The sequence below is a fragment of the Chamaea fasciata genome, unplaced genomic scaffold (genome assembly GCF_029207755.1).
Source record: "Chamaea fasciata isolate MVZ Bird 193981 ecotype frontalis unplaced genomic scaffold, bChaFas1.0.hap1 SCAF_10, whole genome shotgun sequence".
Taxonomy (NCBI): Eukaryota; Metazoa; Chordata; class Aves; order Passeriformes; family Sylviidae; genus Chamaea; species Chamaea fasciata.
Window position 1 is genome coordinate 18,423,575 of NW_027094095.1, and position 23,075 is coordinate 18,446,649.

The window sequence follows — 23,075 nt, forward strand, 5'->3', positions numbered from 1 at the left end:
CCTAGTTTGGAGTAACCGCAAGAAACCACATTCTCTGAGGAACTAAATACCTCTTGACCTGCAAAACGACCAGCTCTGTAGTAGCCAATCTCACCTGCAGTCTTCCCTGCATGCTATCTCTGTGTCTTCAACTACTAGCTGGCAATAAGGTAACTACTGTTATCACAGAATCAGAGATTATGCTGAGTTGGAGGGGACCCACAAGGATGATCCAGTCCAACTCTCAACCGTGCACAGGACATCCGCAAGTGTCACACCAGCCCCGCATGGGACATTCCCACGGGTCACACCACGTGTCTGAGAGCACCGAGCCCCACTCCTGCAGGCAGCGCCCGCGCTCGGGGCGGAGGCGGCGGGGCCGGGGCCGGGGCGGCCGGGCGGTGCCGGGCACGTGGGCGGCGGGCGCCCTCCTCCGCCCGGCTCATAAAGGCGGCACGGCCGGCGGGGCAGGGTGCGGGGTCTGGGTTGTTCCGCCGGACTCTTGTCCTGTCCGGGCAGCGGCCGAGCCCCGCGGCCCATGGAGATCCCCCTCAAGTCCCTCCCCGGCGGGCGGGCCGCCCACAGCGGGTGAGGGAAGCGGGCCGGGGCGGGCGCGGCGCCGAGCCCTGGGGTCGGCCCGCCCGGCGGGCGGCGGGGTCCGGGCGCTCCTTCGCCAGCGGGCGCGGGGCTTGGGCCGGGCCCGGCACGGGGAGCGCGGGGGAGCCGCTCGGGAGCGGGCACAGGCGGGCAGCGGGCACAGGTGTCGCGGCACACTGGTGTCGCGGGCTGCTGCACAAGGTAGGTCCTGCCCTCCGCCGGGAGGCTGGCTGGCAGCGGAGCGCTCCGTGCGTGCCCCGCTCCTCCCGCGGCAGCCGAGCGGGTGGCGGCGGTGTGACCCCTGCACGGGGCGGCTTTCCCCTCCGTTTGTGAGAAGCGCCAGACGATGCCGTCCTTTGGCGGAGTGCTGAGCTTAGTAGAGATCGGGGAGGTGAAGCTGGGGTTGCCCAGGCTGGTGTGTAGAACTCAACTCAACGATGGGGTTTTTTCCGCTTTTTTTTTCTCCTTCCTGCCCCCTTAGCACCCCATCGTTCTTGTTAGTGCCTCTTCAAGACACAGCGCTCAAGTAGATAAATGTTGCTGATACGTTGCTCTGATGGGCACTGTTAGTGTCGCTACAGTAGTGAGTTACTCACTAAAGAAAGTCACAGTGCTCACTTAGTAAGCGCATTTTACCCGCTTGATTCAATGGTGGCGTTTTCTGCTGGGTGAAGAGCTAACTACCAGAAGTGTATTTCATAAGTAGGTAGCTGTAAATTGTAGTCCTGACTGTTGAATGCTCTTTCTTGACTGGAATGTTGAGCTCTAAATGCCTCGCTACAAAACAGCTGAAAACCAGCCTGTCCTACCAGCTACAGCAATAAAGTGTTGGCTGCAGTAATGCAGCTGTTGAGAATTGAGGTAGTAACAGTTACAATATATGAGAAACATGACACCTGGATGTGCACCTAACCATGCATTGTACAGTTAGTCTTCATTCACAAAACATTTGGTTGTGTCAGAGTTCTCAAAACACGCTGTGGAAACCCCTTGAGTGGTGTTAATTACAGTAGTGTGTCAGAATTTAATTTCTTCGTTGCTCTGTCTTGAGCTGGGTACTTTGTTTCAATTAGGTTTAGATTTTTAGGCTAATGACCGTGTGGTAGAACTGGAGGGTTTGTTTTAAATATGGTAAGTCACTGGTAATCTCTTGGAGCTTTTGTACTTCTTCAGTGCTTTGGTTGGAGGTTCTAGTTCTGCTGATTTAGTGTGGTCTATTTGGATGTAATTTTTAGTCTATTCTAGAAATGAATGAATTGAAAAACAGTTGATGTATTTCACCTGTTGCCCTGTTACCTGTTTCACCTGTTTAAGAAATGAATTATTTCTTAAATACTGCGCCAGAGAATGTTTTTTATTGGAAGACAAACTCCAACAGTGATACAGGCTTTAATCGTGGATCTCTCTCTTAAGCCAAAAATTGTGTTGCTTTTTTTGACAAATTACCTCCTCATAATTTTACAGTTAATTAATAAAGGGAGCTAAACACATCAATGAAAATAATCCCTAGCCACAAATTAGAATTGTGTAAAGGTGAAAGTGCTGTTATTTTAGTCCATGTCAAGTTTTTGGAATAGCTGTAATGTCTTGGTACGCATGTTTAAGTAAAGCATTATGGTTTTCATGGTATGTATTTGAATATCAAAAAAATAATGTTTATTTTAGAGTTTGCTGTTTGATGGGGGGTGGGGGAGTTGGCCTTCGTTTTGTTTTGTTTGCTTTTTTGTTTTTAAAGATTTATCACTTCTAATATGCTTTTACTGGAAGCTCGGGGGAGAATTTTGCTGAAGTCTTGGAGTGGTTCTCATGTCATTCCTTCATGCTTTAAAATTTGACCAGATTTAGCTTAACACTGTTCTGTTTTCTTCTTTCTTTCCCACCTCCTCCTATCAGTTTCACTCTGGGTTAGCTCTTGTTCACTGTGTAGCCACACAAATGCTTCTGCCTGTTGGAGAGAAGCTGGTACAGGAGCAGTGATGTCTTTGGGTGTCAGTGCAGGATTGAAATATGTATGTCCCTGTTTCCTTAATCAATGCTCACAGCTGTAATTATCATATGCTCTTCTGTCAGGTGTGTTCACATCTTTCAAAGTTCTTGTATCTTAGATGTTACTAAAGCTAGTCCAGTATGTTTCTATTGTAAGTTTAAATAGGGATGCTGCCCACAGTTTCTTTTTCTTGGGAACTTCCCACGTGTTTCCTGCTTCAAAAACAAAAATCATCCTGCCCCTCATCATCTTCATGAAAGATTGATTTAAGGCTGTGTAGGTAAGATAACTTTTGAGCTTTTAACATTAAAATAGGTTTTTTGTTGTTTTCACTTCCTCTTCTGAGGAAATGCCACAGTGTCAACTTTACTGTGCTTCTTTAACTGAAATTTCTCTTCTTGTGGGACAGCTGGTTTAGCAAATCAAATGTGCTCTGTGAGCTACAGCCTGAGCTTAAGTATCTGTGAACTTCAGACAGGTGAGAACACAGAAAGTAAAAATGAAAATGTATTCCAAGTATCTGAAAACTTGGAATTGATGCTTTCGGTTTGAGCCTCAGACAAAATGTTTTCCTTTACAAAATTCAGAACATTGGGAATAACATTCTGAATGGTAAATGGGACTGATAATCAGCTATTGAGAGATATGATCCTTTTAACATATAAAGAGAGGAAAAAAATGACAAGTTTGGTTCTGATCTGTGTGTGAAGTAGGAAAGTTCTGAAAATTTATGACGCTGGAAAACAGGGTTAAAATGACTAGGAGATGGGGAGAGATTTTTCCATGTCCCTTTCAGTTGAGAAGGAGAAACTTAAGGTGATTTAAAACACTTAAAACAACAGTTCTCTGTACTTGGTCCTCTGAGTTTTACATGCCCAGGTATTTCAATAAATAAATGTATTTAGCCCTTGAAGCTGCATGTTCGTAACAGAAGTGTGTGTAAAGCCTGCTTTAGTTTAATCTTTAAGACACCTTTTTCTTCTGCTAGAATGTGGTTATTCCGACAAATATGTTAACAGTGGCCCCTCTTTGTTTCAAATGGATTTTTAAGAGAGTAATAGCAAGTCTATATTTCTTTCTATTAGAGACCCTCTTATGTGATTATTAATGTTAACATTAATAATTAATATTAATAATGAATTTAATTGTTAATTATTTCTCTAAATGCTGTTGTTTAATGATCAGATGTGTTTGAATGGCTTTTCATTATGTGATCGCAGGGAAATAATTTTGCATGTCCATAAAATAACCCAAAAACTATTTTGGACCTTTTTTGTCATGTGGCGATTTGAGGTGATACTGCAATGAGGAAACTGTCTGCTAAAGCATTCTGTTGGTTTCTAATTAATATGTTATTTGTGGCAGAAATATGATGACTCAGTCAGATTTAGATCTAAAAGAGAAGGCTTTGAAAGAGGATTTGAAGTTTTACTTCATGAACCCATGTGAAAAATACAGAGCAAGACGTCAGATACCATGGAAATTGGCTTTGCAGATTTTGAAGATACTTATGGTTACGACTCAGGTAATCCTCTGTTTTTACTCTTAGAGTAGCAATGATGTACAAGAGAAGCAGACCTGTGCTTCTGGGCCTTTACCATCCCTGGTATTTGTTACTGGTTTGAACTTCCCACTTCAGTCCATGAAGAAAACATACTATGAAAGATGTTTCAAGGGGGAAGAATAACAAACTACAAAAGCCTCCTGGAGATTTTTGGGGCAGTGTTTGACCAGGTATTTTGCCATTTTTGGCATAATACTTTAAAGCAAATTACTCTTCCCACTAAGTTCAGCACTGTCTTCAGGCTTGTTCTCACAGTATTGCTTTTTGTTACATTCTTAGTTTACTGTTTCACTGGACTATTTCAAATGTGATGTTTCCTGACATCTAATCTGAAAATTAAAGTGTCCATGTTCAGTGTGAAGATGCTATGGTTTCTGATGATGATGGAATGGCTGGGCTGCAGGAATTGGATGTGCCTCTTGCTTCTGCCATCAAATAATGCATTTGAAAAGTCGTGTACTGTTTGATACTACGTGGAGGCAAAGAAAAGGTGTTTGTAAACTGTGCTGGTATCACAGTGCAGTTGGTTATTTTACAGTCCTCTAATAGTGACTACTGCGTGTGGAGGGAAGCAAAGGGGCCACACATACAGGTAGAAATTACTTTTTCTGAACTTTTGAAATGCAAGACTGCCATCTGACAGTTTGCAAGAGTAGCTAAATATCCGTGCTGAGTTGTGGGATCCCTGGTTTGTGTTTCAGTTGCCTGCTATGAATGAAATTAAGCACAACTCCAGCTTGTGTGTGCTGGTGTTTTATTGACCATGGCAGGGTCTGGTCTCTGCTGGTGCTGTGCTGTGCCCAAATCCTGACAGGCCTCTCTCTGCAGCAGGAGTGGGATGCAGTGCTTGGTCTGTCTAGGCAAAGCTAATTAAAATAAGGGAATTACACTAGTGCTGGCACAATTGTGATCTGTAGAGATAGAGCTGGTGGGAAAAGGGATTGTATTGAAGTGTGTGGGGGAGGGAGGTGGTGGGCAGTGTGAGCACAGTGCAAGCTGAAAGGAAGGGGTGCTCTGGCTTTCTTTACTGGCAGCTGCACCTCATATGTGGGTTGTTCCTCTTCTTTCAAAGACAGGACAGTAAACTCTGCATGTGAATGATGATACAAAATACAACTTCACACGTCTCTGAAAAGGTTCAGTACTACCATCTGTCCTAACCTACTGACTTCGATTTTTGGGGGTGATTTTTCTGTCTGCTGCCCCAGTCTCCCACTGTCCTTTGTGAGCAGAAGGGATGCTCTGCTGCTTGGTTTTCAAAGGCCACAAGATTTTCTGGACTGCTGCTTGAAACTTTTCTTGTCAGCCCTTGGTTTTGCTCAGATGTCAGGCACACAGCTGGGGCTTCCAGTATGCTTCATGGGCACAGTAGCTGGGCTATCCTCCTGCTGCTGTGCCTATGAAAAGCTCTTTCTGAAAAACCAAGCAGTTTCTAGGCTCTGTTTGTTTTCCTTGGTGGTGGTGGAAATGGGAACATCCATATGGCAGGGGAACACAAGCCTTCAGTAGTAACTCTGCTGTTTGCTGTTCCTTCTTGTTATAGCCTCCTTAAGCAGCACCTGGGTCAGGTAGGTGATGCTTTTTATTGCTGTAGGGTCCCATGTAGGTTTGCTGTAATTCTGTGCCATGCCAGAGGTAGGAAAGGTGCAGGAATTTGTCCATAGCAAGGCAGACCATTCCAGGGGTAGCAGGTTGTGCTGTTATGTTAGCTTGTCTGCTATTTGCATCCTCCAAAAGGTTTTTGCAAATCCCAGCTGGAATTGTTGGTCCATGATATGTAAAAGATGCAAGTGATGTAGCTGTCTGTTCAGGTACTGCACTTAGATTTCTGTTCACTTACCCTGGATGTGATAACCTTGGCTTTGGCAATTTTATGCCATTAGTTAACAGGTTCTCAGCTCCTGCTGCAGCTGAGTTACAGCAACAGGCACCTGTCTGCTTTGTATTTATTGTAATTTAATGCTCTTTCCAAAATGCTACTGCTTGACCACTATTTAGAACTCAAATCCATTTCTTTTTTTCTCGTCAGCTTGTTTTTTTTGGTTTGAGTAACCAGCTGGTGGTCTCGTTCAAAGAGGAAAACATTGTTGCTTTTAAACACCTATTCCTGAAAGGCTATTCTGGAACAGATGAAGATGACTACAGCTGCAGTATATATACACAACAGGATGCTTATGATAGCATTTTTTATGTTATTAATCAGGTAGGTGTGAGTGTGTGTTTATAACTGTGTTAAAGCTGAAGCTACAGCTATAAACCTCTGCTAAGTTTCTGGTTTTCTGTTTCTATTCTTGAATTTCAGTTTGGTATTTCACAAAATCAGTGCAGATGGGTTGTCCTGAAGCTTGTGTTGTAGCTGAATTTTTGCCTCTTGGAGATTAATCCAAACCAGAATTTTACTCAGGTAGTTCTTAATACCACAGTCCAGAAAAATTGAAAATTGGTCATCTTGCATGAACTGGAACCTTGGTTTAGGTCTTACTTTGAAGGCCTATGGGCCTCAATATAATTATGCGTTCTTTAAAAAATATGTCCTAAACAGCTCTCCTGAATTGCAGCTTTGTAGTGAGGGCTGGAGGCATCAAAATGGGAATATGGTACCTAGGAGTGTAGAGGCATTCATCCTGATTAGGGATGCTAGTCCTTTTAAAGAACAGTCCCCTTACAATTTTCAGGGAAAATTGAATAAATCTAGGATGGAAATTGTTAAAAGGTTTTTATATTTAGTATTAATACATTTGGAAGTCATGAGATGAAAGACTCTAGAATATGGAATGTCTCTTGTGTTGGGAATGATGATAAACCCAGAAATTATTAACATTGGATGAATAAAAAGTGGCTTTAAACCAGCTTTCATTTTCACTGGCCTTGGCACATGAGCTCTGGCACCTGGACTAAAGCAGCTGTGCCCAGCAGCATCTGGGAGTTGCAGGGATGTGAATTGCCAAACCTCACTGTCAATCATCCATTTGTGGGGCTTGCTGCTCTCCTGTCCTCTCCTGTAAGCCACAGCAGAGCCACCAGCAGATCAAATGTGCTGGACAAGACCTAAGACACTCATTTCTAGCATTTTAAATGAATGGTGAAGTAGTTTTCTCAACCTTTCTTTGAACTCTCCATATTGCCACTGTTTCTGCAACAAACCATGCTTGCTTTCTTATTTTTTTCTTCCTTGCTTGCTTTGTTTCATTTTCCTTCTTTTGTAGGCACTAAGGCTGAGGTGAATTTCAGATACAAGACAATAGAGAAATAATAGCTTTATATCCTCAAGAAAGAGCCAGGCATCAGAAAAAGGTCTCTTCATAAAACGTCTGTGGGGTATAAGTGTAGTCATATCCTTTAAGGAGATTTAAATTGTGAAATGTGGGTTCTTTAGTGTCCTGTGGCTTTCCTGAGACTTTTATATCACGTGTAAGTATTCAAAAAGCCTGCTTTCAGGTGAACATTATGACTACTGCTGCCTTTCTTTTGTCTGTCTTTAGAGGGTGTCTTGTGGGAAGGGCCGATCTAGGTGACTCCTAAGATAACAGAAAAGCTTTTTTTTTTTTTTTTTTTTTAAATTTTTTTTTTTTTTTATTTTGAGATGGGCAGCTAGAAGACATGGGATTTGGTGTTCTGGTTTGTGTTTTTGAAATGCATGGTTGGGTGGGTGAAGCGGAAGGACATGACATTACAGAAAATAGTAATTGTGTACAGCGAAGCTGGAGTTGTAAAAACCAAATTTTAACCTTTGTGTAGTATACCACTGGGGATATTTTAACACTTCAGAAAAAACCCCAAACAGTCCAGCAACATAAAAGCCCAAACATATGTTTACACTTGGAAGAGTTCACAGGTTTCCCTTGCTTTTCTACTGGGTTCAAGCTGAAGTTTCTATTACGAAGCAGCTGTGTGAAGTCGTTACTCTTGTGCTCTGCCCTGTGGCAGGGGCTGTAAGACCAGGATATCCTCCTGCCTGTTCTGAGGCTGTTTGAAAAATTATAATCAGGAATTTTGTTTTTATTGTTTCATAGTGTTGTTTGAAAGTGGCAGGTGGGTAGCCCCGCACCTCGTGCTGTGCTGTCAGGAGGGCAGAGCCTGAGAGCACACACGGGTGGGGCAACAGCTGCTGCATGCAGTGATCTGGAGGTGTCCTGGGTGGGATGAGGAGCTGTGACTAACTGCTGTTTCCACTCACTTGACCTGCCTTAGTCAGATGTGGCTCCCTCAGCTTGCTCTGAGTTCAGAGGCTGACAGGGCGAGGAGGCCATGCTTTACTCCTGGGCTGTCTAAACTCCGTACTGAAGTGGTACTGCAAGGCAGAACTTTGGATAGAAGTGTGGTACTTTCTGTTGCAGTTCCAGTTCTGGACATGGGGTGTGTGGTTGTTAATGACTGGTGGGATGTTGTACCTCACAAGATGGGCTAGTGGCCACAATGCCCATAGGACAGGGGAAAATAGGATGACAATGAATGATGCATAGTAAAGAAATCCATGATAAGGGAAAAAGGGACTAATCTTTATCAAAGCCAGCTGAACAAATTTTTACATAACAGGGAACCTTACCTGACTTTCCATGTTTATCTACTTCAGGCCTCCAAGAAAGCTAAATGCTTTCTTGAGATCAGACCACTGCTGTATGCTGCCCTGAGCTCTTTTGCTAGGTCAGGTAGTAATAAAAACTAATGAATTGCTGTGTGTTTATGCCTTCTTCCCCTAAAGGCCATGAGTCTGTCTGGCTTCTCTTGGACAGTGTTAGCTCTTGGGAAACTGAGCTGGCAGGCAGCTGCCTTCATGGTTAGTCATTGATCTCCTGTCCTTCGTGGTCAGTCCATTGATCAGCTGTAGGGGAGCCAAGGGTCACCACAAGAGCTGTCCCCTGAGGGCTTGCCTCACTTGTGCGAGAATGGAAGGTGTGACTCCAGGGATCAGAGGGTGTATCTTGCTTCCAGTAAACACCAAAGCTGTGTGGAAAGCAAGTCTGGAGGACACTGGCCTGGAATGTAGTTCTTGGTGTTGCTCAGGGCTGATCCATGTTTGGACAATGCTTGGTTTGGCACAGCTTTATTTGTTTTCACTTTTAGTTCTTGTTTTCAAGCGTATCTTGCAAGCGAAGAAGGTGACTTGTGCTGTATTTTGGAGGAAGTGGAAAAAAAAATGTACCTTCCTCACGGGCATGTTTTCAGCTACTTCTGTGCTTGTGTAAAGCAGGCAGGTTAAGTTACTTTTGGAGGCTGCTCAAGCTCTGTGTGTGTTCCCTGGTTGCTGGCTATATAGTGAATGCATGGCTTCCCTCCTCTGTAGTCACTCGGGGAGCTGCTTTGGTTTTGATCTTGGCGTGGATTTGATAAGAACCGTGACTTGGGTCACGTGTACAATGATCAAATTTCAAGTGGTGTGAAATCTATCACCTTCATGAGGTGAAGATATCCCTGGGGGTGTTTGGTTAGCAGCAATTGTGCACTGAAGTCTTTGCCAGGCATCTCATTAACAGCTGTCTGACAAGTGGGTGTTCATCTGCAGGCAGCCCAGGAGGCACAAGGCTCCAGGGTCACTGTGTCACCAAGATGCTGATCACTACTAATTAGTGGCCAGCAGCCCTCTTGTCTCTAAATTGAATGGGAAGCTTTTATGTAAAAGTAAAGATTTCTTTAAATTTAAAAATCTATATTGATACTTATAACTTTGAGGTTTCGATTTGCTATCTAATGCAAAAAAAGATGGCTTTCTCTAACTTCTACTTCTGTTTCTGTTTTTAAACTAGTACAGGCACTTAAAGAACATATCCCTGGGGACACTTGGTTATGAACATGAAGAATCAGGTTTAAAAGTCTGTAAACAACAGTACAAGAGAGGCACAATGCTTCCTTCCAATGATACACTGAACATAGATATTTCTACTGAAACAGGTACAGTACTGCTGTATTTTAAATGTCTTGCTGTGGAGTACTTAAATTCTAGTTCTTAAGCTTAAAACCAATAGCTTTTTGTGTGGCAATCACAGGAACTTTACCTGTTTAGAAAAGACAGCTGTGACTATAAGAGGCTCTCTTCAACTACCTACAAATCTTTGCAATTGATGGTGAGGTGGTGTTTTGCTGTTCTTTTTCTTAAACACATCTCTTCCTCCTCTGTGCAGGAGGTTCAAATACAGAATTCTGGATGCTGGTCAGTCTGTACCTGCCATGGGTGGGTGCCCTTAGTGCCTCTCAGAGCTGAGTCCTGGCTGCTAGCTGCTCATGAGTTAGTACACAAACCTGCTTCTGACCCCACTAGTTTGCTCAGAATTAATGTTTTCCCTGACTGGGACTTGCTATGCACGCCGATCAATTTAATGCTACTTTCAGTGTGAAGTTTTTATGATAACTTAATTTCCTCTTGTCTTTCCAGAATGTATCCTTTTAAAGCCAAAGGAACTAACTGGTAAGAAGGCAGAACTGAAGCTGAACTCTTCTTTTTTCAATCTCGAATTTTACAGGTAAAGTGATGGGGTTTTTAAAATTATTCCAACTTGTCTTTCATATTAATAGAGTGGGATCTGATTTGTGCACTTTGTGTATATTTCTGCGATATTTAAATATATTTGTACTCTTTTTCAAATATCCAGGCTAATACAGGTTGAAATCTCCTTCAAGCTGAAAGGCATTGCTCTACAGACAATCCATGCCCGTGAATTGCCTGACTGCTATGCATTTCAAAATACTGTGAGTGAAAATGGGCTGTGGCACTTCCAGTACTGTGCATGTAATGAGAGCTTAAGCTAAGGTGTAGGTGTCATCCTCATATTTAGCCTGCAAGAGAAATACAGTTGAGCATGTCCTGGCCCTTACCCCTCCTTCCCAAAGGCTGCTGAAAAGGTGTTGCCATGGGACAGTCTTGCTTTGTAACGTGTTCCAGTTGGTAACTTTGCAGCCTGAGAAAAAGGGATAAGGAAGTGTTCTTCATCTAAAGACTAAGTGTGAAGTTTGGCCTCTTGGAATACTGCTTATTAGGCAACACATGTCATCTACTCAGATTATGTCTACACCATCATTTATGGTGACAACTTTCTTAAAGCCTATCTGATCAACAGTATTAATGCATGCTGTGTCCAAAGCACTTAGAAGGATTTATTTTCTGGAATACAATCTTGCTAGTCCTGTTTCTGATGTAGCTCTGTATTTTCAGATAACTTTCAATAATAGAGCCCACAGTGGAAAAATCAAGATCTATTTCGATAGTGACACTGACATTCAGGAATGCAAAGACTGGCACATATTTAACTCTGGTAGGTATGGTGCATGTGTGTTTGCATAACAGCAGTATGCATCTCCCTTTGTTTTCCCTGGTCTCTAGAAGTCTGTCCGGCAAGACATTCCCCAGCCTTTTCATCCCTTTGCCTGTGAAGCAATGCAGCTTGCCTAATGCAATTAATTACCTCTTCCTAATCAAGAGCTAGGAAATAATTCCTTTTGTGAGAGTGTTGTGAGATGACACAATCATCTCTGCGTACCAGTGTGTGTTAGCAGTGAGCTCTACCTGCAAGGAGGATGAATGCTTCCCCCGTAGATTTTTTAATTGTGCTCTTCTGAGGTAACTCAATTTAATCCACTAACATTGGATAAATTTCCAACCTACAGCTTTCAAATTTTTTTTTCTACCTGATTGAAGCATACTGTTTTGGAAAGTTTTTTTTTTCATGTTGGCTCTTTTTTTTTTCTGCTGCTGGTAGATTAAATGATGTGTATGAACAAAGGCTGGCATCTGTCATGTATTTCTAGTGTTAAGGCTTGGTCTGACAGCTCTGGAATGTGCACTAAAGGCCCCTTAAAGGAATAGTAGCTGTGACAGCACTGTGCAGCTGCTTCTCCTGTATGTTGCCTTGCTCAAAAGGATTGTGATGGAACAGTATTTTTCAGTGTGCTGTATAGTATCTTGATTAATAAATGTCAAGTGACCTGCCTTTTCCCTCGGTAAAACCAGCTTTTCTCTGATAATGCCATGTCATACGATATTAAAGTGGTAATTTTATAGGATACTCTGAATAACCTCAAAGTGTCTTGGCTTGCATCTCTGTCAAGTAATTTCTTGTGGCTCTCTTTCAACTACCTGTTATTGAGTATTTTGTGTCTAATTACCAGCTGAGGGAGCATGCATAATTCAGTAAAAAAGGTGAGCTGATGGGCTATTGCCACAATTAAAAATGAGTGTTGCCCTCTGTCTCATATAGTTAAAAATGTATGTTATGGAAAAGATAGGGACCTTTGATGTGAGAAAGCAAGGGAAGACATCTAATTTGTGTTCACATGATGGCTTTTAAACTTGTGGATGAAAAGAAAGCTGCACAGAAAGTCCAACAAGTTTCTTATTGCAGACTAAGGTGGGAATTTTTTTTAATTTAATGGTGTTGATACAGACCAAATCTGCATTTCTTTTGCCTCATGTAGTTGTAACACTGTGGAAGCACAGATGGGCAGGTAAAAAGGAGGATACCTGTGTTAACATACCCATCTTTGGGTTTATTTTGAAGAACTTGAACATATTTTTCATTCTCGTGGCCCAGTCTCCATGGCTGTCCTGATGTAATTCTCTGCAATCTGTGTTGAAGATATGCTTGCAGGGAGAATATAGCTTGTAACCCATGTGCTTCTGGGGTGAGAGTATTTGAGCATGAATTGTTACAAAATGTCACATAACTTGCATTAAAAGAGATGTGAAAAGATTAATCTTGCTTTATTTCCTTGACTCTTTGCAGTTCTCCAGAAAAACACTCAATATATTCTAGTCTTTGATGGATTTGTCATATTAAGTTGCGTGGCCTCCCTCATCCTGTGCACACGATCCATCGTTCTTGCCTGGAGGCTACAGAAGGTAAGCACAGGGCTCGTGACCTTAATGCTTATTTGGTCTCTGCCTTCTTTGCTGCTGGTCTTGTGAAGGGGTACCTTTAGAAACACGGAGTATTAAAGTGAGTAAATCTGTTGCAAGGTGTCCCTCTTACTGTTATCTCTAGAAAGTATGTGTAGATATCTTGGTGGACAATTGCTAACTGCAAATAGATTTTATTTCTGTTTGTGTAGTGCTGTAATTTGAAATTTTTTTGTATCTCTCAGTGGGCAAAAGAAAGAATACCCCCCTCCCCCCCAGGATTTTAGACAAAAAGACATCCAAGTCTTTGTGCTCTAAACAGGCAATGTGTCCTGCACCTCCAAACCACAAATCTTTCTTCCCTGGCTTCAGAGTAGAATTCCCATAGAGGTCTAGTCATGAATTAATGCCTTAATGAACATCCCTCAATGCCAGCTGTAACTGGAGAAAATGTAAAGCGTAGCACATAGTTTAACTCCACCTGGGTTTTCCATAAACATCTGGCTCATGAGAGTTAGAAGAAGAGTACGGGGTAGGTAGGATATGAAAACACAACTGCTTGTTTATCTAGCTCAATATATCCTTTTTGTAGCTTGGAAACAAGACCAAGAGTCAAGAGGACATGATTCAACAGAGGCCTTGTCAAACTGCTCTCAGGAATAGGCACTTCACTTTTATTTCTGAGCAAAAAGAGCAAATGAAAGCAGATGGGCAGTGCTGGGCATAGAGGTGATATTGTTTGCTCTATTGGAAATGAGAGCTTGTGCCCTGTAGTTGCATTTAAGTTTTTTCGCTTCTTTAGTTGGGTGGCCTTGCTCTGTTAGAGGTGGATGGAACCCATGGTAAAGGAGATAACAGGCCATGGTTAGGTTAGTGGGAATGGGTTATGAAATCAGGTGTTCTGTGGAAAGTTCATTTTCACTGGCCTAAATCCATCTTAAATTTTTTCCTACTTCTGTTGCTATTGAGAATAAGCTTTAAACTACTATTCCAGTGAATACTGTAGGAAAAGGGGTTGTGTGGAACTTGAACATTGCCATGTTTTTCATCCAAGGCAACCTGTAACTAACCATCTAAATGCTTGTCAATAGAGATTTGTGAATTTCTTCTTGGAGAAATACAAGCGCCGTGTCTGTTATGCTGATCGTCTGGAGTTCCTAAATGGGTGGTATGTCCTGGTAATTATCAGTGATGTCATGACAATCATTGGGTCAATCCTGAAAATGGAAATAAAAGCCAAGGTAAGAATTTCATAGTTCATCCAAAATACTAATCTTGCTACAACCACATGTAATGTGCTTTAACTTGGGGACAGGTGGAAGTGAGCTATAATAGTCAGTAGTCATCTGTTTGCTTATTTTAGTCCATTTCCTAGTGCTAGTTTATCTAATAACTACTTTCAGTCACTCTTCCCCAAAATCTTTCAGTAAGACCAAGATATTTAAACATATTTCCACAGTGCTAAGACCCCTAATCCCACAGGTGTGGGATCTGTGGGTGGACAGTTCCTAACAGAAAGACACAACAATTTGAGTTACTAGTTCTGTAAGAAGTAGTAGCATGTACAGTACTGGGAAACCACGAGTCATCCCCTTGACTGAAACAGGGGTCTTGATGACCTGTGGGACTGGAAACACGGCTGTCACAGCTTGCTTTCCTGGCAAGCACAGGCACAGACAGTGTCACCTGTTCATCCTTAACCTCCCTGCCTGGGCTTGCTGAAATCAATGTGCTTTGTCCAGCTGGCAGCTCTTCAGGAGGCTTTTGGGGTTGGTTTTGTGGTTTGTTCTTTTTTTTTTTTTTTTGAACTTCAATAGATGTGTGTCAACAATTCATGTGTTCACAAAACTTTGTATTCTGGGAAAGACAGAGTAGGTAGTGTGCTGCTTCTGCTTCGTGTGTACTGAGGCTCAAAGGGCAGATCCCAGAGTGGCCTTCAGAGGAAGCACTTGGGAATCACTGGCTGTAGGGTGAGGTGGGGATTGAGGGTAGGAAAACTTGAGCTAGATGGCTCTCTTGCATTTACTGCAACCAGTACAAGCCCTCTAAAGTAAAGTGCAAGTAGATTTGGTTGTGGTAAGAGCTGTAGTAAAAACAATGCTCAGGTTCTGAACCGCTGGCAAAGAACCTGTTCAGAGATGTAAATGCATGCAAGCATGGAAAGGGCTGTAGTCCCAAGAATCACTTTTCATGTAAATGATGGCTCATGTTTTTTTAAATAGTGAATGAGAGCTTCTTTGCCTAACAGCAAATAGTAGCCTTTTTAAACAAAAATTTTGAGTTATTCAGTCTAGTTTTGAGACTGTGATGTAACCAAACTAAGGGGTTTTTTTCTTCCAGACTTTGCACTTCATGCAAAATTTCAAGAGTTTCAGCGTAGGTGTACTTTCATTTGCGGCAGTGTTGTGTTTGAATTATCTCAGTAAATAACTGCAGTTCACATTGATCTGATTTTTGTGATGTAGCAACAGGCTTTCAGTATGAGACTGCCCTGCTTTGTTTGTTTGAACTGCTGGAACTTGAATAGCTGTCAAGCTGACATATCTACTGCTTTGTAACTTGACCACCTGCTCTGTTTGGATCCCTCAGAACCTCACAAGTTATGATGTCTGCAGCATTTTACTTGGAACATCAACTTTGTTTGTCTGGGTTGGAGTCATCAGATACCTGGGATATTTTCAAACCTACAATGTAAGGAGGGAATCAAATGTCTTAACAATTAAAGCATATATATATATATACATATACATGTCACTTTTTTCCAGATCTCTCTAATTTTTTGCTTTCCCCCTTTTTCTTTGCTCCTCTCTGATTTGTAGGTGCTCATTTTAACTATGCAGGCATCGTTGCCGAAAGTGCTCAGGTTTTGTTGCTGTGCTGGGATGATCTATCTTGGCTATACTTTCTGTGGCTGGATTGTCCTGGGACCTTATCATGAAAAGGTATATCAGCAGTATCACTCCTTTTGCGGTGTAATGATGGGAATATCTGTGTGTGTGTGTATAGCTTCTAGCCAAACCAATAGAAATGTGTCTTAAATGAAAAAGTCTGTTTAAAAGCTATTATGTGAACGTGGGAGTGTTTCTCGTTCCCTCTGTACCTCCTTCTTGTCTGCTCCTTTTAACAAAATAACTATTCTTGTTTTCACTGTGTGCTTGAAGTCAGTGTGATCCCTAGCACCAGGCTGTTTGGTGTATCCAGGCCACGTGTGTTGGTCTATCTCTTCCGCCCTCTAGTGGCAATCCCACTTCAGTTGGGTTAAAGAGGCACTAAGTAACTGTGACCGTTCAATGTAACTTTTTTTTTTTTTTAATGTCCTTGGCTTTGGTCTTGTTTTTCCAAATATTTCCCGTGCCATGTAACTTCAGCTCCTAAACTGTGACTCATAAAGGGATGGATGAATGTTTGTCTTGTTTGCTTTGCTTCCTGTGTGGGGGTGTGTTGTGGGTTTGTTTGTTTGTTTTCTTAAGGTTAGTATGGAAGTGTGTGCCTGGTATGCCTTGTCTGAAACCTGGGTGCAGGAATAAGGCTTTGTATATTGTAGAACACAAGCCAAAACAACCCTAAAGCTTGTTTGCTCTTCCTCTTGGCAGATCCTCTATGTGACAGTTTGAACAGAGGCAGATTTCTGCCGTGGCAAATTCTAAACGTCCATTAATGACTAACAAATGTCTGATTTCTCATTCTTGATCTCTGGGTGCACACAGTGTATATGTAACACGGACATGCTGCAGTGCTTGATTCACCTTCCTCTGCCCTCAGAGCTTGCATTGCTCTGACTTACTGCAATTCTCTCCTTTGAGCAATGTAGGTATTCAGTCTGCGTGTCCCAAGTTGATGACAATACATTTCTCTGTAGGATGCTGGATGCCGTGGGATCCTTTGCCACACTAGAGGCTCAATTGTTTATAATAAGGCACAGCATAATTACTGTTGCAACTTCCCTGCAACAAGTACATTATCTAAGCCAAAGGAAGGATAGTCTATGCTTATCTATGAAAATGTTACCTCTTATGTAAATATCATGTATCAATGTCAAGGAAAGCAGCTGTTGCTGTGGAGGGTTCCTGTTCCTGCCACTTCCCCGGTGTCCCACAGGAAGGCAATGTGGCACTGTGCAAGGCAGGCTAACCCAGGGCTGGCTTCCCGGGGCTCTCCAGCCACCCTGGTAAGAAATGGGATGAGTCTTCCCCGATGTGCAGAAACACTGGCGAGCCCCTTATGCTTAAAAATATAGAAATACACCCTCTACTATAGTCAGAGAGAGGGAGTGGGTATCCTGCATTTTGTGATGTGTTAGTCCAGGGCCTTCCAGGTTAGCAGTCCTTAGCAGGTCTCTCTCTGTGTCAGTGCATCAAAACTTGAGTTGCTTGAAAATTACCTGTGCCGTGCCTCCCTTCTTCCTGGAGAATGTACTGCTGAGTTTCACAATGGCTTTAAAATTCAATTGAAAAAAAAATAATAAAATAAGCCATAGGTGTAAACCAGACCTGCTATTCCTGTGCACCAATATATTCTCTTTACAAACAGATACCTCATGATGTCTTGTTTTCATTATGGGGCCATAATTGTGTTAGTTCATTGATAATGCACAATGTTTTAATGTGGCTATTAATTCCTATTGTCCAATAAATTATAGTTAAGAAATCCAGTTATTTGGAAGGGCAGAGCAAAATGGGAAGTGGGTTTACCTGGTGGATAAAAAAGTTTTAGCCTCAGGACACATTACAGTTTGGGGAAATGTCGTTTGGAATTTAAGAGACTGTCCTTGAAATTAAACCATGATTTTTGTACAGGGTATGCTCCATTAGCTTCATAATATAGATATAGCTTGTACTTACAGCTCATAGAGGGCTTTCTGAGTGACAGATTATTAATTCAGTTTAGATCATTTGAGTTCTGAAGGCTATGTGATAATGCTAGCCCCTTTAACACAGTATTGATTTATTACCCGTACTCCAGTCATGCTGCAGATTTACTGGAGTAATTCCAGAGAAAGTGGATTGTGTTCCCAGCATACTACCACTAATTTACTATATAGATTCTGTGAAATCACTTTAGCTCTGCTTTGGGAAATGGAATAATACTTTTCTGCAGGTCCAGAATTGCTTGTAATTCAGGAGCTTTCTGTGGTGGTCAGTTATTGACTGTTCTACCTGTTGAACATCACAAGTTTAATTTCTTGATAATAAATGTTCTTATGTCTGATGTCAATACATCATGCTTAGTCAAGATGATGTTTCTACATGGTTCTATTACTGACATCTATATTTTGGCCTGAGTGTACAAGAAAGTGTGGTAGCATTTGATTGCCTGGGTTGGCTTTTTTGTCTGCTTTGAGTAAAACTCAAACTTTAAGTCTTGATTGATCTTCACATTCTACTAATAATTTGTACTCATTTTCTAGTTTGAAGATCTGAACACAGTGGCTGAGTGTCTGTTTTCGTTGGTCAATGGCGATGATATGTTTGCAACATTTGCTCAAATCCAACAGAAGAGTTCGCTGGTGTGGATGTTCAGCCGATTATATCTGTACTCCTTCATTAGTCTGTTTATATACATGATCCTCAGCCTTTTTATTGCGCTCATTACTGACTCTTATGACACCATAAAGGTAAAGCATTTGCTTTCTGTTACACTTCTAATCAGTTTTGTATTCATTCTTGTTAATTGCTCAACACCATACCACTTACTATTGGTTCTGATGTGTGATAAGATTATTAAAATCATTTAGTTTAGTCTCTTGAAAAATTGGAAGGGTGGCTGGGTTTGCTGGCATCTCAGAGATGTCCTTTGGCAGGAGTTTGGGAAGGTTCAAGCAGATAACTCTAAAGTCCTTTAGATGTCCAGGCTGCCTTAATGTGCTGCTTGGAAATGTGTGGTTAAAAGGAGAGATGTGTCTTCTGAGAGATGCACTACTTCTCGTTCAAGTTAAAATTGTGCTATCCATTTCCAGTATGGACTGTCTGAAAGTGAACCAAAGTTTTTGGTAATTACCTTCTGTTCTTGACCTCAAGTGCTCTCTGCCCTTTGTGCTCCTGGTGGCCTCAGTGACTAGCGGGAAGGCAATGTGGATCACACCCTTCAGCTCTCAACTCTTTCTTGGCATGGTGTCAGACACAGGCCAGCAGAATAAGTCTGTTCTGACATGAACTACAGCTTTCAGGCTGAGCAAGAGCTTCACTTTTGAAGCATCTCAAAATATAATTTAATTGCCTGTGCTTCTTAGTTTACTAGATGGTCTGATCTGCAAAGCTGTGTTTTACTGACTCTCCTCTCTGAGCACTTCACACAGATCAATTGAAAGCTGTTTCAGTATGCTGAACTTGGTGGGGTTTTTTGGGTTTGTTTGTTTGGTTTTTTTGTTTGTTTTGTTTTGTTTTGGTAGCACTTCTTCAGCATGGCAATGTTGAATAGTTCTGGATTTGAAGGACTTGAACTAGAGTTCTTAGGGAAAAGGAGCCCAGGGCATTTGCAGTGAGCACAGCAGCTCACTGTGAACAAGGGAGAATTAATACTGTTATGGCTTGAGATCACTGCCTTATGGGCAGCAGACAAAACATAAGAGAATCTGTGAAAAATGTGAATTTTCTGTCATTTACATTGTTGGTGGAACAAAGCAAGAAAGTTATGTAGTATTTCTAGGATGGGAATGGGGTTTTGCCTTCCTACAGCAATGTTGAATTATTGTATCAAGTAATCTGTTTTAACTGTCACACTCTAGCGGAAATTTTAGAACGTTTCATGCCCAGTAACTTCTGTGTTGTAAATGAAATGCTTTTTCTTTCAGAAATACCAACAAAGTGGTTTTCCAGTAACAGATTTACATGAATTTCTAAAAGACCATAGCAGTGCTGGCTACAGAAAAGACAGAACTTCTTTTCCATTCATCTGCTGCTTCAGAAGGTCAGTAGGGTGTTCTTAACGAGTGTTTTCCTGAAAAGTACAACAGTTAGCTTCTCACTGCAAAATGCTGCTTCACAAATGCTGGAGTATCCAGCATTCAGCCTATGTAATATTTGGATGCTGCTCTTCTTCCTGTACTTTACTTCATGTTAGATCTTTAGTCAGCTGATGATGCAAAGACAGCAATTCTGAGCTTAAACATGTTTTAACTGTTATACTCTTATGAAAACCACTATGCAAAAGCTGATGAGAGGACTGCGGAGGACCGCATGAAACTACCAAGGGTTCTGGAGCAAACCAAGTCTTTGTTTCAAGTTGTCTGTTTCTAAAAGGCTTTGCTACTAAGCTTGGAGTAGTAGCAGAAAGTGAGAGGGTAATTCAGCCAGAGGTTGGTGCTTAATCCCAAAGCAATGCTGTGTCTGAGGCAAACTGTTTGAATCCAGAAGATTGGAAACATACTGGTAAATGTCTCCTTGTAGGCACTGTGGCAGTGGTCCCTTTTTAATGGTGGTGATGAGAGATTAACATCTCATCTGGTGGTTGGTGGTCTGAGAGCGAAAATCTAAAGCTTTTGCTGCTGTAGCAGTTTTTGCATTGTTGTTCCCTGTCAGAGTTGCACGAGGAGATGGGAGAGCAGAGAACAGAAGGATCAAAACAGAACTCCTACGGGTAGATGCTTCCTATTGCATTTCTTGCTGAATGGAGAATTGTGAATTTTTTCTTTGCAGAAAACAAAGTGATGACAACTTGATACTTATTAATTGATGGCTGCACATTGAAATTTACCACTGATATATGCAAAGAAAGCATAGTGGTATGGAGAAGGATAATTCTCCAAATTGCAGTGGAACCTGCCATCTGGATCTGCCTCCTGAACAGACTAGTCTTAGCTAATTAAGGTTTTTGGAGGAAGAAAGATATTAATGTGACAGCAGCTGGCTGGCCAACAGGAGACCCAGAAGCTGTGTCTGGAGGAGAGCTGTGAAGAATTTTGTATCCTTGCCTCAAGTTCTGTCATATTAGAGAAGACTGATCCTTGAGCATTGTCTGTGGAAACTCTGTTTGCTAATGACCTTGAAGAGGAAGGAAAATGGCCTTGAATCAACTGTTGTTGTTAATAAGAAAAAGAATTATGTGAAAATAATTTTTTAAAAAAATCCTGTGTTTAAAGTATTAAATAAAAAGAAGTCAAGAAGGGAGGAGTTTTTCACTTAACTTGATGCATTCAGCCTGTCATTTCTACTTGGCACATTTCATTTATTTGAATTAAATTTATGTGAAACTAAAAAGCTGCACTAAAGTGGAAAGTAATTGCTGTTTTCCCTCTTGTATATCATTTTAACACAAACCACTTATAGGTCACAATCTTTAACAGCTTTGCTAAAAGGCAGTTTGTTATCCTTTTATCTTTTTTTGGCTGTCTTATCTATTATTCCCACGGTATTGATTTGTACTATGTCCAGATTAAACTTACTGTTTTAGCTATAGTCAAATACTTTGCATGGTTGGAAACTTTTATGGTAAGCATTATCTGAAGGCTGCTGAAAAGATTTTTTTTTTTTTTTTTTTTTTGGAGTGGGGGGGTAGATTACACTGTTGTATTATCATAATCCAGAGGGCAAATTCAGGCAAAAACAGTGCCATGGAATTTTACTTCTATTTCAAGCACTTGTTAATTGGAAGAAAATATGTAGCAACTGAGTCTTGCAGTTGGTTTGTTCAGGTGACTTTCTTGCTGTCTTTGGGATGGTCAACTATAAAGTCTTGCCTCCTTACAAACTTTTTTCAATAAGAACAGGGGACTTTGGGGAACTTAAAAGCACTTCCAGGATAGTAGTGCATAAATGTTAACCAGGTATTTCTGGAAACTTTCAGGAGTGCTGACAGTTCCTGGGGTGGGTGTACTATTATATTAGATGCTCCACTTTAGTCTCTCCACTATTTGCCCTCTAAAAAAACCCCACTCTTTAGTCAATGATGTCAGTGTGTTGGCTTGGACTTGGCCTTGCTGTGTGTTCTTGACAGCTAATGGTGTTCTCTGCAGGTTCTGGCTTGTTAGTGTTTCAAATGGCAAAGGCAATTCAAAATGCTGCCCTGGTATGAGTGAGATGAGTGGCAGCTTGTTTGTTTGTTTATTTTAACCTCCTGCCTAGTGTTTACCTTTGTAACAAACTTTTTTTGTTGTTGAAAGTGAATGCCATTTTGCCTTGCTTAGGCTGCAACTAGGTGTCTAGAACTGACTTTTTGGTGTCAGGATTTTGATGCATCCAGGCTCTGCGCATTTTAATACTTCAATTGCTGAAATGTATTTGGGACGGTGAATTTTTTCCCATCCCAGTCTGTGCAATGTGTTGCTGTGTCCTAATCTCACTACAGCTTGTGGCTATAACTGAAATTGCTACCAACAACCAAGACACTGTGCTCTTAGCAAAGATTTTTTATAATTGTCTTTCCATCAGTTGTGTGATCTAGAACAGAGCATTACGGTCTTCCACTGTTGATAGAAGAGTCAACTTTTCTCCCAGTGTTTATCTGCAGAACTTGTTTGGGGCAATGTTAGTCTTTCGGTGTATGCTCTGGGGCCCTGGATAACCCAAAAACTCTTCTGCAGACTGCAGAAGGATCAGCATTAACTGATTGCAAGGTCCCCCCTGTCCCTTACAATGTGCAATCTGCTTGGTTATGTACAAGATGCTGGTGTTTTTTGGATTTGCTGCTCTTTTACTGGTTAACTTTCTATAGTGCCTTTTTCTAAATCAAACAGTTCTATCATGTCTGAATACGAATTGTGTTATCCTTACTGCTCTGCCCTCTCCCAGTACTTACAGAAGTCTTGGGTTAGGGACTGGAACCTAGCAAAAGCAGATACTAAAGCGTGTGTGTGGATAATTAGTGGTGTAAGGTCTGAACAGTGTAACAGGCTCACCACCTCCAGAGGCCTGGTACCTCTCTCCCCTAAAGCAGGTGAGGTGCCTCCCATAGCCCTGACACGGAGCCAATGGTGCAGGAGCCCTGGCTCCTCACTCAATCTCCAGCTCTTTCTTAATGTGACCTGCCAAAACCATTGCTCAGATAAAGACTTGTTTGTGAGAGAACCCCTCAGGGAATGAGGGAAAGCATTATCAACAAAAGGAATACAAAGGATACTTAATAATTCTTAACTGATTTTAAGACTTAATTTCTGTAATGGAATCATAAAGCTTTCTTTGTCCAGT

At 41.6% G+C, this 23,075-nt stretch overlaps 1 protein-coding gene across 3 annotated transcripts; it reads left to right on the top strand.

The window, feature by feature from the left end:
* The first annotated feature begins 463 nt into the window (after positions 1 to 463).
* Positions 464 to 21,075, top strand: MCOLN2 (mucolipin TRP cation channel 2). 3 transcript variants are annotated; one of them, XM_066192547.1, is made up of 14 exons: positions 464 to 567; positions 3,929 to 4,088; positions 6,157 to 6,330; positions 9,872 to 10,016; positions 10,498 to 10,585; positions 10,715 to 10,811; positions 11,275 to 11,374; positions 12,842 to 12,957; positions 14,046 to 14,195; positions 15,544 to 15,645; positions 15,774 to 15,896; positions 18,362 to 18,568; positions 19,745 to 19,860; positions 20,589 to 21,075. In XM_066192547.1, the coding sequence occupies exons 1-14, from the start codon at positions 518 to 520 to the stop codon at positions 20,623 to 20,625; spliced, it is 1,665 nt and encodes a 554-aa protein (XP_066048644.1). In that variant the 5' UTR covers positions 464 to 517; the 3' UTR covers positions 20,626 to 21,075. The 3 variants fall into 3 exon arrangements, with proteins under 3 accessions (XP_066048644.1, XP_066048645.1, XP_066048646.1); XM_066192548.1 differs by lacking the exon at positions 464 to 567 and adding an exon at positions 625 to 777; XM_066192549.1 differs by lacking the exons at positions 464 to 567; positions 3,929 to 4,088 and having other exon boundaries at positions 6,254 to 6,330; positions 9,877 to 10,016.
* Positions 21,076 to 23,075: the final 2,000 nt, after the last annotated feature.